Genomic DNA, 27,313 nt, shown 5'->3' on the forward strand with positions numbered 1-27,313 from the left:
TCATTGTCTATGCCCAGGGCTAAGGAGCATTAAAATATGATACTTAACAGGTTCGCTAACCTGTTTTAAACCCCCTTCATCGTGACAGTTCAGATTATGAAAATGCTTTTATATAAAAACCCTATTCACTTCAAGTGACCATCTAAAGTCCATTAATCCACAGACTTAGAAAAAGAACCCTATTATATTATATTATATTATATTATAGCGTATTGATGCCTGAAAATGTATTATAATTTCAGGAATGCATTGTATATGAATAGAACACTACACAAATTAGATTAACAAAAGGAAGTTCTCTGTCTAGATAGTCATTACTATGAGAGGAGTTAGAAACTGCCCCTTTTTACAGTAGTGGCATCATCATTAGGCTGACAAGAAAGAAAAAGGCTTGATAAAGAGAGGGACACTGTAAAATGTTACATGTAGACATAGTGTAGATAGAATAGTAACAGAGGTACCTGTGTTAGTCTCTATTCAAACAAAACAAACAAGCAGTCATGTAGCACCTTAAAGGCTAAGAAGGTGCGACATGACTGCTTGTGTAGATGGAAGTAAATGATATTTATGCTGGAAAGAAAGCACGATAGGGTCTTAAGGAATAGCTTATGAATCTGGGCTAGAACGTTAAACGCTTCATTGGTCCACAAGCTAATTTAAAACTGACTAAATTTATCTTTTGAATCACAGCTCATTTGAAAGTTTTCTCCTTCACAGCACATACTTGCTGCAACCAATAGATGTCGCCATTTTATCTCTTTCTAGCTTCAGAATAACAAGGATAAGTGTATTTTTCCCCCCACATACAACATGAGAGCACATGTAGAAGACATGGAAATAAGCAGCATTGCTAAAAGGCTTCTAAATAAACCTGAGCTCTTCAGGCATACTCACTGTACCACTCCCAGAACTGACACTATGGCTACAGTACAAGATAAATTTGAATTTATTAAAAATTGATTTTATAATTCCGTTTTTTTTTTTTTTTTTTTTTGAAGTTGAGTATCCTCACTTCCCACAGGCTCTCAACAAATTCAACCTATTGCTTCCACGCTGAAATCACCAAACATTGACTGTTGCAGCCATGCATTGTGGGAACCTATCCCACAGTTCCCTCAGACCTGCAGTCTGAGCTGGGAGCTAGATGCAGCAGCGCTGTCAGTTTCCTCGGTCCTTGCAGCTTAGGGAACCTGGGAAACTGACAGCGCAGCAGCCCTGGCCAGTTTCCTGGCTCCTGCTAGTAGTGGGGAGCTGGGAGCCAGGTGCAGCATGTAGCTTTGTGGAATACATATGGGACAGCTGTGGAGGCTAATGAATTTAAATGAAGGATATGGCACTTCCACACTAGCGTTTATTCAACATTTTAAACTTGAGATGGATGCTATACCCATCTGTTAATAATCAACATTTTGTTGTCGATATTAGGGCCAACTAAATCAAGCTAATGACATTTACAGTGACGACAGTGATGTTTTAATGTCAAGCTAACTCTTTTAAATTTGATTTTATTGCATAGTATAGATACAACCTCAGTAATAGAACTTAAGTGCACCCTGCCTCCAGGGCAAGAGCACTAATCTTGCAGTTACACATGGCTCACATTGGTGGGTGGTATATTTAGCAGCTGGAAGAAGGAGTTGGGGGTTACCATCTTCTACTCAGGGGCTTTTGCGCAGATTTATGGGGCACCAAGTCAGAACTGTGGTGAAAGGAGAGAGGGAAAAGCACAGCATGCTTTGACCAAGGCCCCTCAAACTAATTCCCACTTTAAACAGGCATTGTAATGGCACTGAGACAACAAATATTTTATAAGTCCATTTGAGGGTCAAAGTGCACTTAATATCCCTGTTCAGTGGAAGAGATTAGATTCATCTCCAAATACACCTGTTGCTTCTGTACTGTTACTAGATACAAAAAAGGTACCAATTTCTCTGGTTCCCAGTGCATGAAGTCAACATGTTACATTAGTTGTACTTGGAAGTGTGAGACACCCCCATCAAGTGTAAATGAGTTGTTTGAGAAACTAGTACCAAAAGGCCTGATGAAAAAAAACAAAACAAAAAGGTCCTCTCTACACAGAAACCATCAGACTTGTCTTTGTATATAGTACTACTACTACTACTACTACTACTACTACTACTAAACCCCTGCGTTCTGAATGGAGCATAGGTCATCTACAAATCTCCACTTCACTGTCTTGGGACAAAACTTCTAGCTGGCTCCAGTACCCCAGTTATTGTCCTTCAATCTCAGTAGACCTTCTCCATGTTATCTGAGGTCTTCCTCTTTTGCATTTTCCTTGCAGGTTCCCTGTGAGAGCTTGATGAACGATGGTGGATGATGGTTTTCTGAGAGTGTGGCCTAGCCATCCCCACTTTCTTCTTTTGATTTCAATGTCAATTGGTTCTTGTCCTGCTCTGTTCCAAAGTTCCTAAATTGTGATGAAGTCTTGACATTTGATGCAAAGGGTGTACCTCATGCACCTGTTTAATGAATGCCTGGGGCTTGTGATTTGAAGACTTTAGTATACCAGAATTTGCATCCATACACTCTTCACATTTGTGTTGAAGATTCACAGTTTTGTTTTTACAGGTTTTATTTGTGAACTCCATATGGGATGGAGAGTCTTGAATGCAACTGTTGCTTTCCCTACCCTGGCACTGATATTCTTATTTGCTCCTCCGTCTACGCCCATAATACTCCCTAAGTAAGTAAACTGCTCCACATCTTCCAGATCATCCCCTCCCAGTGTGATGGTGATGTTGTTGGACTTGTTGATCCTGATTGCCTTGGTCTTTCCCTTGTTAATGGTCAGTCTAGTCACTGAGGGAGTTTGGTTGAGTGTTGTGACCTTTTCCTTCATGCTTTTATGTTGGTGAGAAAGGAAGGTGACATCATCAGCAAAATGAATGTCCTCTAGTTGTTTTAAGTGTCCACTGAATGCCTCATTCATGGCCATCCGTTGTACTGTTCATAATCCAGTCCACTGTGATCCAGAACAGGAAAGGTGACAACAGGCACCCTTGTCGCAATCCCAACAGTATGCTTAAGGATTCTGTCAAGACACCATTGTGAACAAATTGGTATGTTGTGGGTTCATACATTGAACGAATCAAGTTAGTAATTTTGGATTAGATGCCACGGTGTTGCAGCAGTTTCCACAAAGCGTCTGTCAATGCCATCAAAGGCTTTTTCAAAGTCCATTAAGGTTATATACAGGGTGAGTTCCACTCAAGCAACTGTTGTATGATCACTCCGAGTTGCTATTTGGTCAGTACAGAATCTCTCACTTCAGAAGCCAGGAACAGCATAAGACTTCAAAACACTATTGGGTTTTTAGAAAGAGGCAAAGTACTGCATCTATTATCTTTTGAAGTCTTCACTTGCCTCTTAAGACAGCTGAGGCCTGCTCTACTTGGTGACACATTCCCGAAGCAACTTATCTTCGACCCTCCCTTCCCTCTCCTCCTCGGCTTTCCTTTTCACTCCATTTTTCTCCCTTAGAGTCCATCTCTTTCCCTGCCTGTTACCTTACGTCCTGTCAAACACCTTTCCCCCCACAACTCAACCCTTCTCCGTTCTCTGAGGTTCCTCCTTTCCTTCTTTTCCATTATCCCTGGCAGCTCCTAATCGGTGAGTCCTAAGTCTGCATTTCTTTCTCTCTTACTGCCTCTCTACACCCACTTATGGCTTTCATAGTATGATGAATGGGACAAAGAATGCAGTGGTCAGATTTCAAGAAGGACCTCGGTTTGAGTGACAACTGGTTTGGGAATGTAACTGGGCCAGGCTTCTGCTGGACAACGATAGAACCCACCACATTTAACACTTGTCTTCTATGCATACTTAGTTAAGCCGTCTCATACAACTCCCCCCACCCTGCCACATCACTTATTGCTAATAAACTACAATGCAGCAGTTTGTCACAAGGTCTGAAGGGCACCAACTAGTAGCGTAGCCATGCAACCTGGCCTGGCAACTGCTGCAGCTTTGGATGCTTTGAGTAAGTGCTGCATATTCCCACTTGTTTGAGCCAAGGTGTCTGCTGCAAACTTCAGGAACATTCTGGAAAGCAGTGCCCTCTGGCATCATAGAATCATAGTATCACAGAGCTGGAAAGGACCTCAGGAGGTCATCTAGTCCAGCCCCCCTGCTTCAAGCAGGATCAACACCAAATAAGTCACCCCAGCCAGGACCTTGTCAAGCTGGGACTTAAAAACTTCTAGGGATGGAGAATCCACCACCTGTCGAGACAACACATTCTAGTGCTTCACCACCCTCCTGGTGAAGTGGGTTTTCCTAATATCCAACCTATTTCTCTTTTTCTGTAACTTTAGATCGTTACTCCTTGTTCTGCCATCTGTCACTGAGAACAATTTCTCTCCAGCCTCTTTAGAGCACCCTTTCAGAAAGTTGAAGGCTGCTATTAAATTACCCCTCAGTCTGTAAACTAAATAAGCCCAAATCCCTCAGCCTCTCCTCATAGGTCATGTGCTCCAGCCCCTTAATCATTTTTGTTGCCCTCTGCTGAACCTGCTCCAGCACATCGACATCCTTTTTATACTGGAGGGCCCAAAACTGAACACAGTATCCCAGATGTGGCCTCACCAGTGTCAAATAGAGGGAAGACAACCACTTCTCTAGATCTGCTCACAGTGCTCCTCTTAATGCACCCTAATATGCCATTAGCCTTCTTGGCTACAAAGGCACACTGTTTACTCATATCCAGCCTTTCATCCACCATAAGACCTAGGTCCCTTTCCGCTGTACCGCTGCTTAGCCAGTCAGTCCCCAGCCTATAACGATGCTTGGGATTCTTCTGCCCCAGGTGCAGGACTCCACACTTCTCCTTGTTGAACTGCATCAGATTTCTTTTGGCCCAATCCTCCAATGTATCCAGGTCACTCTGGATCCCATCTCTACCCGCCAATGTATCTGCCTCTCCCCCTAGCTTAGTGTTGTCTGCAAACTTGCTAAGAGTGCAATCCAGTTTCTCATCCAGGTCATTAATAAAGATGTTGGAACAACACCAGATCCAGAACCAAGAATTGGGGCACTCCACTTGAAACGAACCATCATCCAGATATTGAGCCACTGACCACTACCTATTGGGCCCAACCGTCAAGCCAGCTTTCCATCCATCTTATAGTCCAAGGATCCAATCCATATTTCCTTAACTTATGGGCAAGAATGTTGTGGGAGACTGTATCAAAAGCTTTGCTGAAGTCAAGGTATATCACATCCCCTGACTTCCCATGTCCACAGATCCTGTTACCTATTCATATAAGTTGATCAGATTGTCTCACAACTTGCCCTTGGTAAATCCATAGACTACTCTTATCACTTTCCCCTCTTCCAATGCTCCAAAATGGATTCTTTGAGGATCCCCTCCATTATTTTCCCAGGGACTGAGGTAAGGCTGACCCGTCTATAGTTTCCTGGAATTCTTATGTCTGTCTCTGTTCCAACATAGAGGGTGCTGCAGATATAAAATGGGGAGTGAGCCCACCAGTCTTCAGTTCCTTCTCAACTGAAGGTCTCAGTTAGGTTTTCTAAAGGGAAGTGAAGACAGTACGGGCTTTGTATAGCCCTAAAGAGGTAGGAGGGCAACTTCATAAAGCTTTACCAACAGGAAAGGCTTTTTGGGCCTGTCATTTAAGTTAGCACTGGACAAGCCAATATCTCCTTCAAAAGCTGTCGTGCAAGAAGGGGTTTGTCAATGGAGGAGGCTCCTCAAACTGCTCACTGTCAAGGTCTTGGAGTCTGTCCAGGTTGATGTAGGAGATGGGCCATGTGCTTAAAGTTGCTCCTTAATCCCCAGCGCCAGTTGTCAGAGGATCCAGATCGGCAGAGGTTGGATATGAGAGCCCAGCATGGTTTGCGGAAGCTGCCAACTCTATTTCTGTATCCAGCAGTTAAGCCTGAAAGTGAGAGCCATGTGACTGCGGAGCTGTAAGAGAGGACAGCCAGGCACTGATCCAAAGCTATTAAACATAAAATTAAAAAAAACCCCAAGCTGAGGACAGATCTGTTGCTGACAAGTATGGATCTGGTTCTAGAGTCAGAAACCTAGTGTATATTTGGATTTAACAACCATACCTGGATGCAAGATGAGAGCCTCAGTACAGATTACACCAGGATCTAGTTTGAAGCTCACCTTTGACTAGGGAGTCATTTGCTTCCTTGATCAATCCAGTGGAGTCCACTGCTACAATTCCAACACCATCATTGTTATGTAGCTGGTCTCATTTTGTGCTTCACATGGTAATGCAGGTAACCATTGACAGCAAAGAGGTCGTCTTGTGAAAAAGGGGGAAAAAATTACAAGTTTCTGATCAGATCCAAGATGGTGGCTCCCTCACTCATGGTGCAGTATTTTAATATTTTGGCTCTCATCGGACCATTTTCAGCAGTGCACACTTGGGTGCCCTGCTTTTGTGGGATGCTTTATCTATTCAACACTTACGCTGTGGGCATGAACACAGGGAGGAACCCAGTCTTACTCTTTTACTGTTGAAGTCTTAGGCTACATTTACACTACAAGATAAATTCAAATTTATTAAAATTGGTTTTGTAACACTGGGTTTTATAATCTTGAATTTGAGTATCCTAACCCCCCCCCCCCCCCCGACAAAGTTGACTTATTGCTGCCACTTTCGATTGCCAAATATCAGCTGCTCCAGCAGTGCATTGTGGGAACTTATCCCACAGATCTCTCAAGCCCATAGCATTCTGGGCATTTTCATTGGTGCACCATGGAAAAAAAATGCCCAGCAAGTGGTTTTCAGTATATGATGTCATCTTCCCATATTGCATTGCCCTCCTTCCCCTCCTGTGGAAAGCAAATAGCCATTTTTCCAGGAAGAAGGAAAAGACAAAGATTGCCAAATCTACAGAAATCTCTTGCTTCTACAATTGAATTGCTTGTTATAACCGTATCTATAATTTAATTATCACAGATTTTACAAAAAGCAGCAGGTGACTGAGTCTTCTCAACTGGCCCTCGAGCCACTGTCCTCCCTCCCTTGATTACGTATGATCCCTGAAAATAATACATGAACAATGCAAAGCATGAAGCAAGAGTAGGCTAGTAAAGATCTTGAAAAAAGCAGTTTGTGTCCTCTCAACTGGCCCTCCACCCACTCTTCCCAGCATTAAGGGGGCTAAAGTATGAGGAAAAAGGATAGAAAAGGTTAGCGAAAAGATTTTTGGCTTCCCACTACCCTACACAGACCTGTCTATGGGAGAGGGGCTCGCCCAGTTTCAAAAGTGGTGGTGCTCAGGTTGGGGAGCCAGTACCAACCCATTGTCAGGATGCTGGACCCCCTTATCCTATGGGAGGGTTGGGTGGATCAGAGGATGATGGGCCAGTTGAAATTGTTCCCTGAAAATCTGTGGTGGGGGTGCCGTGGTGTGTGCAAGGATCATGGCTGCAAAGCCAGTTGAAATGGTCCCCTGGCAGCAGCAAGCCCGCTAAAATATTTGGGGTGGGGCAGTTGAAGCATTCTCCCACACCCCTGGTGACAGCAAGCCCCCAAAAGTCCTTCCTGACCTTGGAGCCCTCGCTGTGTGCAAGCCAGGACATGGTGATGCCTGGTAGCATGGTCTGGACTGAACAGTAGGCACATCCTTTTATTGGGTTGGGGACTAGCCACATGATGTGCTTCGGCATAGGAAAGACCCCAACTGCATGGTGCCTGTAGAGGGAGGGAGAAGGGGCCCGCACAAATGTAAGCCATAGAAAAGTTTCTCAACCTCTCTTTCATGCATGACCCGCCCAATAGCCTAGCTGCCAAGTGGTGCACTGAGGCAGGAGCTGGTGGCAGCACTGAAAAAAAATCGAAGTGTTCAGCTTGCAAAGGTAGACACAGAAAAAACAGTTACGTGTTCCGTAACTGGTGCTCTTCAAGATGTGTTGCTCATGCCCATTCCAATTTGGGTGTGCACCAGGTGCATGCCCAGTTGCCAGAAGCTTTTGGCCCAAGCCAGTAGCCTTAGGGTCCGTGCAGCACCCCCTGGAGTGGCACCTGTACAGCCACCCATATATGCACCACCCGACCCACCCCCTGCTTAGTTCCTTCTTGCCGGCTACTCCAACAGAGGGAAAGGCGGGATGGTTTTGGAATGAACATGAACACCACATCTCGAAGAACACCAGTTATGGAACAGGTAACTGTCTTTTCTTCTTCGAGTGATTGCTCATGTGCATTCCAATTTGGGTGAATGCAAGGCAATGTCTAGGAGGCAGGGTCGGAGCCCTGGAAGGAGTGCAGGACAGCCCTGCCCACTGCAGCGTCTTCCTGTGCATGCTGCATAACTGCATAATGCGCTGAGAACATGGGAATGGAGGACCAAATGGACGCCCTGCAGATGTCCTGGATAGGGACCTTGGCCAAGAACACCATAGAGGACGCCTGTGCCCTGGTGGAGTGAGCCCTGATCAGGGGAGGGGGAACCCCTGTCAGCTTGTAGCACTTTCTGATACAGGCCCCTATCCAGGAGGAGATCTGCTGAGAGGACACTGGGTGCTCGTTCATCCTGTCTGCCACTCCAACGAACAACTGCTGCGAATTCTGGAAGGGTTCGGTCCTGTCCATATACAAGGCCAATGCCCTCCGGGTCTCCAAAGTGTGTAAGCTCTGCTCCCTAGGGGAGGCAAGGGGCTTTGGATCAAACACCGGTAAGGTGATGTCTTGGGTAATGGGGAGACCCCCTTAGGCAGAAATGCCGGATGGGGTCTCAGTCTGACCTCATCTTTGTGGAACACCATATAAAGTGGGTCCACCGTCAGGGCCCCTGAGCTCTCACACGCTTCTGGCTGAGGTAATGGCCACCAGGAATGCCACCTTGTAGGTAAGGAACAACACGGAACAGGAGGCGAGAGGTTCAAATGGGGGAGTCATAATAAGCTTAGACAAAACCAAATTAAAGTCCTGTGTTGACAGGGGGCCCAAACCTGTGGTTTGACCATTTCCATTCCCTTCATGAACCTTCTCACCACCGGGTCTGAGAAGAATGATGACATGCCGGGCAAAACGCCAAAATGGCTGCCAAGTGCCATTTCAGGGAGGATAACGACAGCTCTGTCTGGCTTAGGGCCAGCAAGTAGTCTAGGATACAGGGCATTGGGGTCTCTCCTGGGGACAACCCCTTTTGAGTGGCCCATATGGTAAACCTTTTCCATTTGGCTACATATGTTACCCTTGTGGAGGATTTCCTGCTGTTCAACAATACTTTCCTGACAGGTTCAAAGCAGGCCAGCTTGACCAGTCTCAGCCATGCAGCCTCCATGCTGTGAGGTGCAGCGCCTGGAGATTGGGATGCTGCAGTCTCCCTTCCGTGTCAGCAGGTCCGGGAGCAGCGGAAGCACCTCCGGAGTGCAAGTGGACATCTCCAAGATGGTTGAGCACCAGTATTGCTGAGCCCAGGCTGGGGCCACCAGGATAACTGATGCTCAGTCCGACCGAATTTTCAACAGTGTTCAGTGGATGAGCAGTATCAGTGGGAAGGCGTACAACAAGGGACCCGGCCAACGAATGCTGAAGGCATCTATCCAAGAGCCCAGGCTTTGGTTCAGGTAAGAGCAGAACATCCTGCACTTCGCGTTGAGATGAGTGGTGAAGAGTACTTCTGTGTTTAGTGACTACTCGTGGTCTATGAAGGACCTGCTAAGACGGTCTGCTAGGGAGTTGTGAACCCCAGGCAGGTAGAGTGCCCTCAGGAGAATCTGGGGCTGGATGCAGAAGTCCCAGAGCACAAGGGCCTCAAGACACAGGGGTGATGAGCGTGCACCCACTTGTTTGTTTATATAGCACGTTGCCATAGTATTGTCTGTGCTGACTGCGACACACTGCCCTTTCAGTTCACTCTGGAACACTTTGCATGCCAGCTGAACCACTCTGAGCTCCTACACGTTTATGTGGAGCTGAGCATCGGTCTTGCTCCACAGAGCCTGAGTCTGTCGGTCCCCCAGGTGTGCTCCTCAGCCCACGTCCAAGGTGTCTGTGACCAGGGAGAGGGAGAGTTGCGGGGGATTGAAAGGCACTCCCATGCAGACCAACCGGGCCGCTAGGCACCAGTGTAATACCGTTAACACTCTTGGGGGCACTGTCACTAACTTGCCTACGGAATATGGCTGCCACTACTGACATACATTTGGTAAAGACTCTCAGGGCTGAGGAGAGGCCGAAGGGAAGGACTGTGAAGTGGTAATGGTCTTTCCCTAGCACAAACTGGAGGAACCTCCTGTGAAGTGGATATATTGCTATATGAAAATAAGCATCCTGTAACTTGAGAGTGGCAAACCAGTCCCCTCGTCCCAGCATTGGGATAATTATGCCCAGGGATATCAGACGAAACTTTGTTTTTCAAATTTTTTCAGGTTTCTCAGATCCAAGATTGGTCATAATCTCCCTTTCGCTTTTGGGATTAGGAAATAATGGGAATAAAATCCCTGCCCCCAGAATTCCTGGGGAACTTCCTCTATAGCCCCCTTTTGTAGGAGGTCCCCTACCTCCTGCCTGAGAACACTCTGAGAGGGGTCCCTGAAGAGGGATAGGGAAGAAGGGGGTTAGGAAGAAAACTGGATAGCATATCCCTTTTCCATCGTGCGCAGGACCCACTGGTCTGACTTTATGCTGCACCATGCATGGTAGAATGGGAATAGGTGGGATGAAAATAAATACTGAGCTGGAACTGTGGGGGTGGCTGGTGTGTCGCTCCCGACCGCCCCATCAAAACTGATGTTTAGACCCCGGTAGGGGTTTTTGGTGCCTCTGGTCATGAGTCTGGCCGCCGTGATGTCTCCTATTATGGTGGCCCCTTCTCCTGTTCCCATCCCGTTGCTATTGAGGGAACTATGTGAACTGAGGCCTTAGGGTAAAGTGACTTCTCTGGGTCGCCAGTGTATAGAGACCCAGTAAGCACAGGGTGGTCCGTGAGTCCTTCATACTACGAAGCCTCTTGTCAGTTTTTCCAAAAATAGGGAGGGGCCCTCAAAGGGGAGGTCCTGTATGGACTGTTGCACCTCCTGTGAGAGTCCCGAGACCTGAAGCCATGCTCCCCTTCTCATGGCTATACCCAAGGCCATGACCCTGGTAGCTGCATCGGCTGCATCTAGGGCAGCCTGTAGTGCTGCTCTAAATATGAGTCTCTGCTCCTCCACCAGCGCCGTAAATTCCAACTTGGTCTCTGGCAGGAGCAGCTCAGCGAAATGGTCCATGGAGTTGGCTGTATTGTACGCATACCTGCTAACCATGGCTTGCTGGTTAGCAATTCTCAACTGGAGGCCATCTGTAGAATAAACTTTCCTCCCATAGAGGTCTAATCGTTTGGCCTCTATTTTTAGGGGAAGGCCCCTGGATCCCCTGCCTCTCCCTGTTGTTTGCTGCATCCACGACTAGGGAGTTAGGGGGAGGCTGGGTGAACAGATGTTCATTTTCCTGGGCTGGGACAAAATACTGGCACTCATTTTTCCTAGCTGTGGGCAAGGCTGAGGCCAGGATCTGCCACACTGTCTTTGCTGTGTTAGCAATTATCTTTATAATGGGCAGTGCCACTCTGGTCAGTCCAGACGTTGAGAGAATATTTGTAACAGGGTCTATTTTGTCCCTGACCTCTTCTGCCTGCGCCCCCAGACTCTGGGCCACCCTCCTCAACAACTGCTGGTATGCTCCTCCATCCTCCAGTACCAGGGATGCAGAAGATCCAGCCAGTGCCTCATCTGGGGAGGATGAGGGCATCATGCCCTCGAAGCCCACCAGTGCAGTGGGGTTCCGGCACTTCCAAGTCCCCGGCACCGTGCTCAGTGCCTGGCGTGCCTTCATGGCCGGTGCCCACGCTTGGGTCGGCACTATCGTTGGTGCCGGTAGCAACGACTCCGTGTGCTCTCTCCGAGGGGCTCCCAAAGCAGCAGTCAGTGCCGATCTCGGCACCTGAGGAGTGCCTCATGCATCACCCCCAGAGCCCAGAACAGCCATTGTAGGGCACCTCGGGGGTGCTTTGCCACTCCCCTCTGAGGTGTGTTGGGGCGGTGTTGATGCCTGCTGCACTGGGATGACCTTATACTCCAGGTCAGCTCAGAGCAGGAGTAAAAAGAGTCCGACTGATGCAGCCTCTGATGCAGACGAGCACAGCAGTGCTGAGAGTCCGTACCACCCACCAGTTGTTGAGTGCTCTGCACCGTCTGCAGGGCATCGAGGGAGGCAACCGCTTGCGGTGGTCTCACTGGCATCAGGAACCATGGCGGAGTTCCTAGAGCCTGTTTAGGCGCCTGAAACTGGGGTGATGAAGGCTCCCGGTGTGGCGTCTGCAGCAGCATCGTAATTTGCAGAAGGCCTCCCACCTCGTGCTGGAGTCGACGCCTGCACTTCATGACCCCGGTGGACTCCCCTGAAGCTTGTCTTCGCCTCCTCTCTTGGGACTGACTCTGGTCCCGTCTTCTCTTCTTGTGAGGCACTAGGGACTGCCTTTTATGGCGCCAGGAGGTGCTAAGTGGTGAGCCCTGCTCTCAGTGCTGGGAACTTTCCGATGGCACCAATGGTGCCGGAGTGCTCTGCACCAACGATGCAGTGCTCTGAGTTCCCACCGGGGAAGTGTCCGGGGCAACGCTGATTCCATTAGTAGAAACTTCAGCCGTTGAGCTCTATCTTTTAAAGTCCTACGCTTGAAGGCCTTCCAAATAGAAAAGCGCTTCCAGAGGTGTGCCTCACTGAGGCAACTAAGGCAAGCCCTATGTGGGTCGCTTTTGGGCATTCGTTTGCCACATTTTCAACAGGTTTTAAATCCCAGGGAGCCAGGCATCCCTTGGCGGCGAGTGGGGTTAAAGACCCACCTCAGCTCACCAGGTGCTACGAAGAGTTATTTACCTATAAAAGATAACTATTTACAGCCAATTAAAACAATAAAAGGCTACCAGAGAATGCTCAACAATGAGGGAGTGCCAGCAACCGACAGCACAGTGAGAAGGAACTGAGTGGGGGGCAGGGCGCGCAGTGCATATATGGGCAGCAATACAGGCACCACTCCGGGGGGGCCGCACTGACCCTAGGGCTACTGGCTAGGACAAAAATAGCTTTTGGCAACTGGGTGTGCTCCCGGCACACACCCAAATTGGAATGCACATGAGCAGTCACTTGAAGAACCATGAATTCTGGGTTGGGGCAATTCTGAATGGATCGATGTGCTAATAGCAAAGAAAGAATACAATCCTGACCCTACAGCCATGGGCTTCTTGCTGCTGAATTCAAATTCGCGGGCTACCTGTTACCTAATTCTTGCATACAAGGAGAGCAGTGGATACGGAATCAGCCAGAGTGAGGCACTGTGGAGCATTGTGGGATACATACTGGACACCTCTGGAAGCTAATGAATTCAATTTTAAGACATGGCGCTTCCACACTGGCCTTCATTTGTACTTTTAAATTCGAATTTGACCGTACGCCTGGCCCGTTTCGATATTATATCAATATTAGTGCTCCCTGAAGCAAGCTTATGGTATTTACAGTGAAGACAGTGATGTAATATTGAGCTTACTGCCATAAATTTGAATTTATCTTGTAGTGTAGACTTAAAATCTTATTTACTGCATTCATAACAGAGTTTCTTTGGGTCAAGGTAGGACCTTCTAAAATGCTCTTGAGCTACCAGCTAATTTCTAAGTATCAGAAGTATAACTAGGTTTAAAAAAATTAGGTAAGTTCATGGAGGACAGGTCCATCAATAGCTCTTGCCCAAGATGATCAGGGATGGAAGTACATGCTCTGGGTGTCCCTAAGACCCTTGACTGCCAAAGCTGTGAGTGGACAAAGGGATTAGTACGTAATTAATTGCCTTGTTCTTTCCATTACCCCTGACACCTATGGTATTGGCCACTTGCAGAAGACAGGATACTAAGTCAGAGGTACTATTGGGTATGCTGGATCAGACCATTCTTACGTAAGTGGCCCAGTAAAAATATTAGCCGCCAAGCTGCTGAAGAACTGACAGTCTAGGAACTGATGGCTGAGTCAGAAATTTTCTAGATGGAACACTACTATATCCACCTGACTGTAGTAAATACTCAGATTTCCCAGATTCAAATATTTCTTTGGGAGAAACAGGTTACAGTGTCAGTCAAAAGATCAGGTTGATACTCTGTCAATGACTGTACTCGCGGCAGGACCTATCACCACCCCAACACTTTTTTTTTAAATCTAACCTGTCCCAGAACCTTGAAAGGACTTCAAGGATTGAACACACAACCTTGGGTTTATAAGGCTAATGCTTTGACCCCTGAGCTCTCTCTCCCTGCTCAAAGCTATATTGATAGACTCAGGGATATAATCTCTAACAGGAGAGAAATTTTATTAGGACATTGAGCTCTGGGCAACCTCCCTAAATAACCTAGCTCCTGCTTCTAACCCACAAAGACCTTCTAGGCCTAGTTCTGGCTCCTCTATGGAGTACATAGTGTTGAGGAGTGGATAGTGTCTTTGGCCATCTCCTCTCCCCTGCCAGGGATAGTGGGAACACTCGGGGGTACCCATCCTTAGCTTTATCAAGCCTTTCTTGGATCCAGTTGTACACTCTAGTCCATTGAAGCAGTCAGCCCAGAACTTTACAAGGCCTCCATAAACATAGCTTGCATTTCTGCCATTGTTGAAGGCACAATCATAGCAAGGGTCAAGACATCTACCACCTTCATTAATGGAAGGTTAGGTTTGTATGCTGACATTGTGTTTGACACCTGTTTTACATTATGAACAACCAGAGAAAATGCTAAATGCAGTAATATTTTGAAGTTAATTATACTCACTTATTAGATCCAGAGATAAAGCTTATTCTAAATTTCCACAAGTGTTTCAAAGTTACTTCACCTTCAGTGCTATGATCAGATCTCTTTACACATAGTAGTGCCTAGAATGAAGCAAGATCTAAATTAATAAAACTGCCTCATTCTTTGGCCTTTCTGCAGAGAGCAACTTTTCCTTGAAATCCCTGGCTGTCTTGACTTTTTCCTGAATGGTTGGATGTTTGTCTGTGTATAGAATACAATGTCCAGATTGTTCTTTCAAAAAATAGTTTTCACAAAGGCATTCTCATACTTAGAAAATGTGTAATCATTGATGCTTTGATATATCTGGACCTAAAGATTTTTCTAGAGAGGCTGTTCATTGATGCAGATACACAATAGCTTTATGCCAGGCTATCCTTAGGTCTCAGCAGTGCTCTCTCATGATTACCACCTTTACTTGACACTTGCAACACTTGAGCTGCAATGTCAGTACTTTCCAGGTCTTATTTTGTCAGTCCAGTGAACATTTCATTATCCCTCTTCTTGGCCTCCAGGAATCTTCACCTTAATTTCTATCTACTCGCAGGTTTATCATCTCAGAAGGAGATGTGGCTTTACATAAACATTCTGGAGCTGCAAGCCATTTCTCAGATCTGCAATGCTTTCTTCCTGTTAATGAAATCTGAATCTCTGAATTCTGATGGAATGCATCTCACAGATCACCAAGAGGGCATTGTAGCAAAGTCTGTCAGGGATATGTCCTTATATAACATTCAGGCTACGTCTACATGTGAAGCCTACATCGAAGTAGCTTATTTCGATGTAGCAACTTCGAAATAGGCTATTTCGATGAATAACGTCTACACGTCCTCCAGGGCTGGCAACGTCGATGTTCAACTTCGACATTGGGCAGCGCCACATCAAAATAGGCACTGCGAGGCAACGTCTACACGCCAAAGTAGCACACATCGAAATAAGGGTGCCAGGCACAGCTGCAGACAGGGTCACAGGGCGGACTCAATAGCAAGCCGCTCCCTTAAAGGGCCCCTCCCAGACACAGTTGCACTAAACACCACAAGATCCACAGAGCCGACAACTGGTTGCAGACCCTGTGCATGCAGCATGGATCCCCAGCTGCCGCAGCAGCAGCCAGAAGCCCTGGGCTAAGGGCTGCTGCCCACGGTGACCATAGAGCCCCGCAGGGGCTGGAGAGAGAGCGTCTCTCAACCCCTCAGCTGATGGCCGCCATGGCAGACCCCGCTATTTCGAAGTTGCGGGACGCACAATGACTACACGGTCCCTACTTCGATGTTGAACGTCGAAATAGGGTGCTATCCCCATCTCCTGATGAGGATAGCGACTTCGACATCTCGCCGCCTAACGTCGAAGTTAACTTCGAAATAGCGCCCGACGCGTGTAGCCGTGACGGGCGCTATTTCGAAGTTAGTGCCGCTACTTCGAAGTAGCATGCACGTGTAGACATGGCTCCAGTGTCCCTCACTGGATTGGTTCAATAACTTCTATCATGCTTCCATGATGCATTCAGAGACTTTTCAAAGTGTTTTTATGCAACAGCACAAGCATATTGTCTTGTTCTACAGGTGGGGTAAACACTTCATTCTTCTCCAACTGGAGGAAACTTTTCCTTCCTATAGATCTTATACAAAGAAAAGTCATTCCTATCATTAGAACTGCATTCCCTTCCTTCTCCAGATGTAGGAAACTGACCTAGATTCTACTGAAGTAAGATTGTCAACTATTAATCCAGTTGGTATCAGGCTGCTAGAAATGGTCAGGAAGTGTTCTTGTGGATATAAGTTTCTCTAGTCAACCTTGTGACTTCAGATTGCTGGGACTAAGGTCTAAAAGACCATGGAAAAGCATCAGTCTGTTCAGTCATATCCATTTTATGAAAGTTTCCCCATCTGAGCAAGTTGCTCAGTTGGTAGACCTAATATGGCCCTCCCTGACTGTTAGCTTACACTATTTATTATACTTCTGGAATAATGTCATCATAACAACTTTTTTTTCCCTGTACGCATATAGAACAATGTGGGGTAGTTACTGTGCTGTCAGAGTTGCAGAAAAGACTGAGTACTCCTTTATAGTCCTTGGGGTATATTGCAAAAACTGTATCCCAGGATGATCCAAAAAACTGCCATTTTAATCTTCACAGCCAATAGGCTTCTTTAAATACAGTATCTTCATAGAAATACACTACAGAGAATAATTAGCAAATTAGTGATGGTACCTGAGACAAGAAGCTTAGTGACTAGGTTATAACACTTCGATATTGCAGCCTCACAGAATACCTATTGCTGTTCACACTCCCATCCTCTATAAAACTACCCATCTTTTTCAGACAACCAGAATATACTTTTTTTTATTTTTTTTTGTTTCCAAGCCTCATTTACATTCAATGTGGCAGGTATCGTATTCAGTACTCAGAACTTCATTTGCATATTTGTCAATATTTGCACATGGATAACTTTTGTCATTATTATATATGGTACCAAAACAGATCTACAAGTTTCCCATATCCTTGGAGTGATGAAACTGCAACCAGATGAGTCACCATGTAATCATCCAAAGGTGTCCATGTAAAATACACTCACAAATATGATTAGACAAGGCTTCCAACCTCCTGGAATTGTCAGTGTATGTCATATCCTCATCACAGCATATTGCATGACCAATACTTCACTCATGTGTTGTGTGATTTAAAGCAATTTTTTTCTGTCTTTGACTGATCTTACAGACAGCAAAAGGTTCAGTCACTCTAGTGAGAAAAGGCCCTATACCTGAGATGTTTCAGCAAAAAGCTCAGATGCCAAAAAAGCTGCCTGATACGGAAATAACTGCAGACACCCCACAGCAGAGGAGTTCAAGATCAAGGATGTCTGTCCTGTTTCTTCTGACATGACTGATGAGGAGCAAGAGTTAAAAATAAAAGGCTGTTCCATAAAGCATTAACCTTCAGCAGGAAGTTTAAAGCTGTCACTGCAGTCTGTTGAATTGCTGCCATGAAGAGACAAGAGGCAGATGCAGGGCTGAGGCAATATCTACACTTACATCTGTGCTGCTGTAGCGCTTCAGGTGTAGACACTGTCTACAGCAAAAGAAAGGGGCTTCCTGTCACTGTAATTAAATCCATCTTCCCAGGACATGGGAGCTAGGTCAACCAAAGAATTCTTCCATCAACCTTTTGCTGTCTACACTGGGAGTTAGTACAGCATAGATGCATAGAAATGGATTTTTCACATCTGAGAGATGCTCTTCTGGCAATGGAAGTTTTCACTGCAGACCAGCCTTAAGACAGCAAACATATATGCAAGCTAAAAGCAGACTCTTGAAGGTTATATTGGCATTATTACCTCAGCCATGGATGTGGTTTGTTTTCTTTAAAACCCACGCATGCTCCCGACCAGCCTAACTGTGCCAACAAAATCCCCAGTTTATATGCATCTTTGTTGATCCTGCTAAGAGCCCTGTTAAGTCCAAGTCACTTGATCTGGACTGTGCTGTGGACTTTTACTGAAGAGTAGAAGTCCTCTTTGCCTTTGTAGATCTTATGCTTTTGTTACTTCCCTGGCTGAAAACATTTATTGTGAATTTAATGGATCTCACTCCCAGGTTCAAGGAATTTTTTTTTAAATAAAATTTAACACTCATGAAGACAAGTTTCCTAACCAAAGGAGCTCACAGGAGCAACAAAGGAGGATGGGAAAAAAAGAGCTTAAACAGTTAAGTGGAGCGTTTAATAGTGCAGATGGGCTTTTTGGATTGGCTGGTTTCATACTATAGCTAATTTCATAAAGTTACATCTTTTAGAACACATGTATGTTGTCAGATACTGCTTATTTCTCCTCTCAGTGGGAACATTAATATACTCATGTGGCTAATGTGTTCGTCTTCTGTGGTACCTGGTTAAAATCAAAGGAGTTGTACATTCCTACTCAAAAATTCAGTGCTCCAACATCTTCCTTTTGGATGTGAAATCAGACTCCAATCACTGGACATTAACTTCGCACAGTTTATCTTAAAATGTTTAATGTGAATGAAGATAATAATGACCTATTAAAAACGAAAAGGTAGTCTGTTGACCACTTTTCTTCAGTACTGCATCCATGTATACAGTTGGAAATTTTCTATCCTTGGACGTGAAGGTGACCTGCAAAGCATCCTAAAAAGGCAGCTGGTGCCTTTTTCTGCTCTTTGTATGACGGTTCCTTAAAATTATTAATAAGAACATATGCTGCTGAAGAATGTGGGGAAGTTTCAGAGGGTATTTGTGAGATCTCACACCTTAACTGAAGGTGAGACTACTGAATAATGGATACCCCTTCCAAATTTCCATCAACTGAATTTATAAAGACATTCTTAAAACTAAACCCAACACTTCAAATAATTTGACTAAATTCATGCTCTAGCTCGTGCTCTTTTTTCACTCAATCAAATCTCAGTATTTTGCAAGCCAACCTTCCAAGCTGGATAGTACCCAAAAGTTCAAATGAAGATGCCAGAATGCCCCCATCCTTTTTTCCCCCCTCTTCTGTGAGGCATGTCATTCCAACCTCTCTAGTACCATGAAGCAGCAAAAAGAGTACTCAACACCTCGCTAACTCTATCCCCAGGTCTCTGTTACCAACTCCGAGCTTCATTCTAATCATCTTTAAGATTAACTTACCAGCTCCCTAATCCACAACTCCTTCTAAAACAGTAACTACAGCACAAATTTTTGGATTTACAGCACATTCTGTATCTAATACCCATCTACACACAATCACTTTCAACAGTGTACAAGTGTTACCTGCACAACTCTAATTCCACTTGCTCAAAACAAAGCTGATTACAATTGTAACTGCACTGTATTGCAATAGCAGCATAGACAATGTCCATGCTTCAACAGCACTGATGAAGGAGGTCCATGTGGCAGATAGATTTTTCCACCCCCTTTAGTGACTTTCAATTGCTAAGTCTTGTATTCTCCTTAAGTTACTCATTTCTTGATTTGAGCTGCTGTAAATTTATAATATTTGAGTTTACACTTCACATTATAAAAAACTTACAGCATTTTTTCAATTCTGAGTTTCAACTCGCACAAACTCCACTATGGGGACCTACAGGACAGGTACCCACAACATGCAACTACTGAAACATTTGGAGAAAATGCAGTGTTTACATACGCTCAACACATCTTGCACTAATCTGGACCCATTCAACAGAGCCATTACAAGTATCAGCAATGTATTTGTTATCTACTAATTATCTACCCTATAAGGACAGAGAGAATGGAAACACTTCGGGTTCACAAGCCATCTTTCAACACGATTTTTAACAGTATTTCCAGAATTTAGGCAGGGCCTTACAGAATCAGACAATATTTAATCATCAGTGACTGAACATTTAAGTGACCGCCCTGCCAATGAAATTCTAGCTTAGTTTTAAGCCAGAAGATTGTACACATTATATAGCCTATTACATTTGTGTATGTGTTATTTAAATTAATTTGGAGCAACCAATGGACACAATTTGTCTTTTATCCTAAATGTACCCAAGAGACAGTTGGCTTTTATTTAGTGTAAAATCTATTCTCAACTTTTTATTTTAGACATACAGTAGACTAAACATATATGGTTACACTAGCAAGTTTTGCCCGCAAAACCCCAGTTTTGTCAACAAAGCTTGTGGAGAATACACACACAAAATGCACTTCTTTAACAGTACCTTTTGCCAGCAGCACTTTTGCCTCAAAGCTTTGAGGCATAATCTGTCAACAAAAAAGCTCTGTCAATGGTCTGGGGAGCCTTCTCTCAACTGACAGGGATCCACAACAACGGACAACTCTTGTCTGCTGTGCTTCCGGGTGCCTGTTTTGTCAAGAGAGCTGCCAGGAAGTCTGGCTGCTCTGTCAGAGTCAAGCACTCTCCCAGTTGGCTTTTTTGTGTGGCCAAACTCAATCACCAGAAGTTTGTTGGGCAAACTCTCCTGACAGTGACTTCTGCTGATAGAGCATTTAGTCTAAATGCAGCCAGAACACCATGGCCATCCAGTTATCAAGGACCTGCTAGGGCCAGCCCAGTATTGGATTTCCCTTAAGTTTTGGGATAGGTGTCAGGAAATAAATATTTTCTAACTTGCCAGAATTTTAGAAACTACTTTATGTAGCTGTTAAAGAACCTAATTTACCCTAATTCTGCCACACGTACTTGCTTCGAGTAGTATCCTACACTCAAGTAGAGTAATATTGTAGACTATCGAATGGGGAGCCTCCCAAAAGTAAAGTTGTATTGAACATGAGTAAGGATGGCAGAATCTAGCCTTTAAAAACAGCAACTAAACTGATTTGGAAGGGTGCACATAAATGCATTTTGGAAACAATAACATACTGAAAATATCCTTTATTTTAAAAACAGTTTTATTCTGTATATTTAGAAATGTGTAATTTTAATAACTGCAAAGAAAAAAAATCAGCCACACCTGAATAGCTAATAACTGATTAACAGAATGCAGTGGCATATTATCTGAACAGTAGTAGTGCTGATGTGCCATAATAAATTGTCTATTAGTAAAAAAATACATTTCAGGGCACATAGTATAGCATCCTTATCACAAATTACAGTAGGGATATTTAAGATTTTAATCAAACTAGAGAATTCTGAATTATATTCTTCAAACGCAGCACTTAAAAAGGTAACAACATTGTGCACTTTTTTAAAAAAATGTCCTTGTTTGTATATTGTAGAAATGTTGTTCTATTGCTGCAGATGTGAAAGTTCAAGGCTCAAAAAGGTATGAGAATACAAAGATATCCTTAAGAAACTTTGTTTTGTTTTTATATATATTTATATATAAAAAGGTAAAGCTTATAAAAGTTAATTTACAAACCAAGAACAAAAGTGGTATGCACGCATTATATACAGGCATTCTATAACATCTATAATTTTTCAAATGCATAGCAGAGAACATACCATAATTTTCTTCTGGTTGTCTTCTGGCTGATCAACATAAACAGTACTTGTTGTCTAAACCAGCAAGTTCACAATAAGTCACTTATAGTCAATCTGTTTCATGATATATTAAGCACAAAAGCCATACAAACTTGGTAATGCAGAGAACTATGACAGCTAAGACTATTTAAAAACATGAGGGTAAGGCATCCCTGCTGGTTAACATGTCTGTAGTAACGTGGTTGATTAATTTACAAATCCACAGAGACAACTGAACCATAGTCATCTCACATGCGTTCTCTCTTTCCCATGACAAAAGAAAATAATGTTTTGTATACAGTAAGTAGACGTGCTTTTATAAGCCTCATAGTAGAGGAAAAACATCCAAGATGTGGTAGCCAAAAGTTTACTGCTACTTTATGGGACATGTACACCAAAAGAGCCATCTAAAAACCAGAGATGAAAATATAGTATTGTGTATTTTAACAAAACAAAAGAAATAAGTATCTTCCCATGCCCACCTTCCAAAAATAAACTCATGCCAAATTCTGTAATTCAACCAGTGGACTATGAACCAAATTCAATTCTAAGTATTTAAAGTTTTAACAATTAAACATTAGTTGTGTCTATTTAAAAACCCACCAAAATTCAGAACCCATAAGAACCCCACCTTGTTTCCATAGTACACATCCTGTCTGTGGCATGTATTCTGACCATGGTTCAAGAGTGTACTTGCTAACCATTGTTAGTTAAAGCAAGATGCTTAAACACTAAGTTCCATTAATACTTGATAGAGTCATTCAGTTTATATGTAAGGTCCATCTCAGTTTCACATTATTTTACTCAGTCAGCTAATTTAAGGACTAGAAGTGGTCAATTAGGACTGAGACACAGTTTGCTCCAACAAGATAGTTTGGATCTCCAGGAAGAGACTTGTTCTGCCAGGTTTTGGGGTCACCTGTGGGAGGAAAACACAATGTTGGTGTTTAGAATCCAATGTCAAACAATGTACATTTTGAAAGAACCACGTTTTTGGATAGTACCCTTTAGTTCACAATCAATGTTTTGCAATAGATGTATCTTTCATACTTTATTCAGAAAGAGTCCAAGGATGGAACAGCTTTAATAGCGTAAACTTAAACTGCTGGGACTTAGTGGTACTCAAGGACTGTTGTAAATAAACAAAAAAACTTGCTGTGCACCAGCACCAACATAGTGCTTTCCCATCAACTTATCAGAAGTCTCATCTATATCGAACACTGGTAGGTATTCTCCCTCCCTCCCCTTCCCCGGCCACAATTACAACATTTTGTAACAGTACACTGACTAATCCTTCGAGAACCTGTTCCATAATTTTAACAAAGATGAGTCAAAACTCAAAGCTGTTCTACTCTCTATGAAGTAGCGAGAACTTTATTTTCAAATATTTTGTATCTGAATACAGTATACCAGATTGTAACTGACTGAAAAGCATGTCACTTACCCCTGCTGTAACTATGCTTCAACTAGTGCATGCAGACGTATTCCAGCTGGCTGTGTGCGTGTCCAATGCACCCAAGCTGGAGACATATGCCGAGGAGTGTGGGTATGGATGGTGCATGTGCCCTTTGCTTAACAGTCCTTTCCCTGACTATATAAGGGTGGCACTTCCCCAATCAGGGTGGCCATCCATCCCATTTTGTCCAGGAGAGTCCCATATTTCAGGTACCAGGAAGGCATCCTGGCTTATTTTAACAAAAGGGCTAACTGCCTCATATTCGTGCCCCCTGCTGAGCTGCCCTTTCCGCCCCCACCCAGGTTAGCACAGGCAGAGAGAGCACGCACTCAATGGCCCTGTATACAGGCCAGAGAGGGAGCCAGCAGGGGGCACATACAAGGTAGGAGTAGTGTGTGTCACCTAAGATTTTAATGGACCCTGGTTCCCCAGGCAACTGCCCCTCCAGCCAGGAAGAAGCCCCCCCCTTTCCCAAGGCGGGGACCTAGGAGCTGCACAAGTAGGGATGACACCCCACTCCTGGCTCCCTGCAGTTCAGAGTAGCCAGGAGATTCACAGGCAGGTTTGTAGCCCCGCTGCCCATGGCATGGGGAGAAGCTGGTAGCCTCACCCGCGGGGTGGCAGCCTCATTTCTGGCACCCAGCAGCATGGGTCATCTGGTGAGCCCCCCACCAGGCAACCTCCCCTGCAACCATGGAGCTCCCCTGTGGGTCGGCAGTCCCATTCCATCAGCCAGCGGCATGAGGCAGCCAGAGAATTGCACCTGCTTGACAGCCGGGGAGCCACACCCCCACCTGCAGGGTGTCCCATATTTGGCCTAGGGAAATATGGTCTCCCTAATCCCCAATGCAACTCAGATTCTTTACACTAAACCTTAGATTGGAGGCTGCTGCAGAAGGGACAGTGGAATAGAATACGTCTGCATCCACATTTGGAAGAACAGTTAGACCACAGATAAGTAAGCAACTTTTCTTCTTTGAATGTCTGCAGACATGTATACCACTCAGGGACTCACAAGCCATTTAACAAGAAGGTGGGAATCAGTCCATTTAAAGACTAACTGCAGAACTGCCTTCGCAAAGTTTGCAACAGCCCTGGATGCTAGAGAATAGCAAATGACTAACAAAGGCGTGCACTGGAGACCACACTGAAGTTCTGTAGGTACACACTTTGGAAACATTTCTAAGAAAGTATATTGATATTGCTTGAGCTCTTGGTCAATGAGCCCATAATGTTTTTGTGGATGTAATCTAAACCACTCCAGAAATCATAGTAATACAAAGAATTATTTATTTAGGATCAACAAATACTTCTGTTGTTCAGTGCTTAAGCTCTTCTCCTAAATGACAAAAATTTTTCCCTCAGTAAGTGCAAATGCTACTTTGTTGGCAGGAGCACTCTGCTGCCAACAGCCCAAAGGCTGCTCATGGGGCTAGAAGTTCTGAAAAACAGCATGTACACACCCTGATTTTTAGCAACAGGGCTGTGTCAACCAAGCCATGTTGCTAAAAGCTGTGTAGTGTAGACATAGGCTTAGAGAGTGCATATATGCCAGGAGACTGCCTGGCCCACGTACATCACACCAAGGATCTGTCTAGCAGGAGGAAGAAGGTATAAAGACATCAGGGTACAAAGAGAGTGACAGTGTCATCACTTGGCCTCCTGCTTCCAAAGGTGGGGTGAGGGAGAGGAAGATCATGAAAAAAAAACCATTACCCACAGTGTTCCAACTCTAGCTTCAGGCAATAAAAAGTGAGCAGGGTCAGGGAAGCGTCCTACCTATAGTTACCGCGAGGAGAATTTCTACAGTTTTGGTGTGCAGGGCACGTGCACATCTAAATGGTATATGTATCTGCAGCCACTCAAAGAACTATCTATTTTCAGGGGAAACTTTGCTAAAGCAATTATGTTCTGAGGAATTTGTAAAATAGCTAGTGTTCACTTGAGGTAAGATTTACAACTGAGATGTCCACTTATGGTCATTATAGCTCCTTTGGTACTTTCTTCAAAACCAGGGATCATTCTTACTTATCATTTGACAGAACTCGGAAGCTTAATTCCAGTCTATACTTATTGTCTTCTGTACTTTCAACTGTAGGAGTTCTCCACCCAATAAACCATTGCAAGATGTTGCTGATGCAATATATAGTACCTTCATTTCACCATTTCAGTGGAAGATAGAGAAACATTGTAATGCTCTTCAAAGCCTCCAGAATAAATGGCACTATAAAATTTCAGTAAAATGGGCCAAAATACATCTATCAACCTCATTTACATAATACCATCTCAAACCATGGTGGTAAAGACAAATGTAAGTTTCACATAATGGTCGAGAGGAACCCGTGAAAACAAACATGAATTACACAATGTGCTGAAATGACATCTAATGTGATGACTGGATAAAGTAAAAATGGCCTAGAGTTGACGTGTATTTAGAGTATTTAAAAACCAAATCAACCAACATATGCTAATTATTTAAAACTGTTCTCCAGCAACACTAAAGCTCTATTTGAGGATTGTCAATTCTGTAAATAAGGCAATTGCATTCAATGTGGAAACCTGACTCTGTAAAATACCTGAATACATTCATAAAAGGTTAAAAATAAGGTAGTAATAAAGGTAGATTCTAATGTCACACATGAGGCAATCTAAAACATTTAAACACACATGCCTATGGTGCGGATATAATTGTTGCGCCATAAATTGAAGACAAAACTACTTTCCTACAATTTGCACATTTAAGCCCTTTAAAGGAAAGGCTGCAATATTAAATGAATACAGTGCAACAAGTGTAATATAAAAGGCAATGAGTGTACTGTTAATCATTTAAAAGATATAATTTAAATTCTCTCCACTCAAAGTTAAAATGAGATTAACCAAGAATTTTACGTGTTTAGGGATAGACAGTATACGAGTATTTCTGATTAAGTGTTGCAGAAAGTCAGTTTATAAAATTAAAGGTTCATTTAAAGAACAGGACATGGAAAGAGCAGAAAAAGCTGAGACGGAGCAAAAGAATAAACAGAAAAAGCACCATAGTGTTGCAAGCCACTACTATAAAGGCACCTGAAAAATCAGAGTCCTGTAACCAGCTAATTTAAAAAGAGAAAACAAATATTTATTTAAGACACAGTATGGTCTACTTACATATCAGAAGACAGAAGTGCCTAATTCTGAAATTGTCTCAAAAAGCAAGATTACCGATACATCCCATTTCCGTTAAACAGAATAAAATGATGCGTTTTAACTCCAATACAGAAAAAGTGTTAATACCAGTATATGCTTCTCTCTCACTCTCTCATACACACATGGTAATTTAAGAGAAGGAAAAGATCTGTCTTAAAGAAGGTTTGATTACTATTTGGGAGGACTAGAATTTCTCCTTTCATTTCAAGTAAATTCATGAAGCGATTTTTGTTACAAAATATGAGTGCTATTTAAAAAGTTTCATCGAGTTGCGATGGTGGCTTTTTTTTGGGTCCTCACAACTTACGTATAAATATCTCAACATTTCAAATATGTACATACAGTTAAGTAGCTGTAGGGAACACATGCACAGAATAGCATAAAAACCATCCAAACATTAACTTTTCTAAATTGGAGCCTCATCATGAAAACTGATGCTCTAATATTTCAATGTCAACACACTGTTGACAGGTATAGTTACATTAATGACAATACATTTTGTTTTAAATACTGTATACAGAAGTATTGTGTTTAAATATTATATACATTAGGAGTGTAAATCCTTTCATTGCAATGTTAGAAAGTAGCTGAATAAAACCCTGACGTACTTCAAATGTGCAGATATTTCTAAAATTGCAGTCATCTTCATACACATTGCATGAAATTGCTTGAAACTTATATACAAATTCTACTTCAACCTAACACATCACTCAGAACTTCAGCCGACAGAAGGGGTAAAGCAGTAGTTAGTATAGAGGAAAAGAACAGCCATATAAAACTGAAACCTGGTAGCAACTTCAATAAAAGCCTCTCCGAAATATTCAGGGTACAAAAACGAGGTAGTGAAGAAATAGGTAGAAGCAAGCAAGACAAATCTTTTGGAAAATTCAGACATATTAAAATGAATTG

The 27,313-nt window shown here is 43.7% G+C and overlaps 1 protein-coding gene across 5 annotated transcripts in view; it reads right to left on the minus strand.

Annotated features, from left to right (window-relative positions):
* Positions 1 to 21,186: 21,186 nt before the first annotated feature.
* The window catches only part of TJP1 (tight junction protein 1), a 148,084-nt gene continuing 141,957 nt past the window's right edge, over positions 21,187 to 27,313 (minus strand). For all 5 annotated transcript variants that reach the window (XM_075007346.1, XM_075007345.1, XM_075007348.1 and 2 more), the window contains one exon: positions 21,187 to 22,681. In XM_075007346.1, the coding sequence (XP_074863447.1) occupies positions 22,587 to 22,681 (95 nt within the window). In that variant the 3' untranslated portion in view covers positions 21,187 to 22,586. The remainder of the gene's footprint in view (positions 22,682 to 27,313) is intronic.

Source organism: Carettochelys insculpta, chromosome 12 (assembly GCF_033958435.1).
Source record: "Carettochelys insculpta isolate YL-2023 chromosome 12, ASM3395843v1, whole genome shotgun sequence".
Lineage (NCBI taxonomy): Eukaryota > Metazoa > Chordata > Testudines > Carettochelyidae > Carettochelys > Carettochelys insculpta.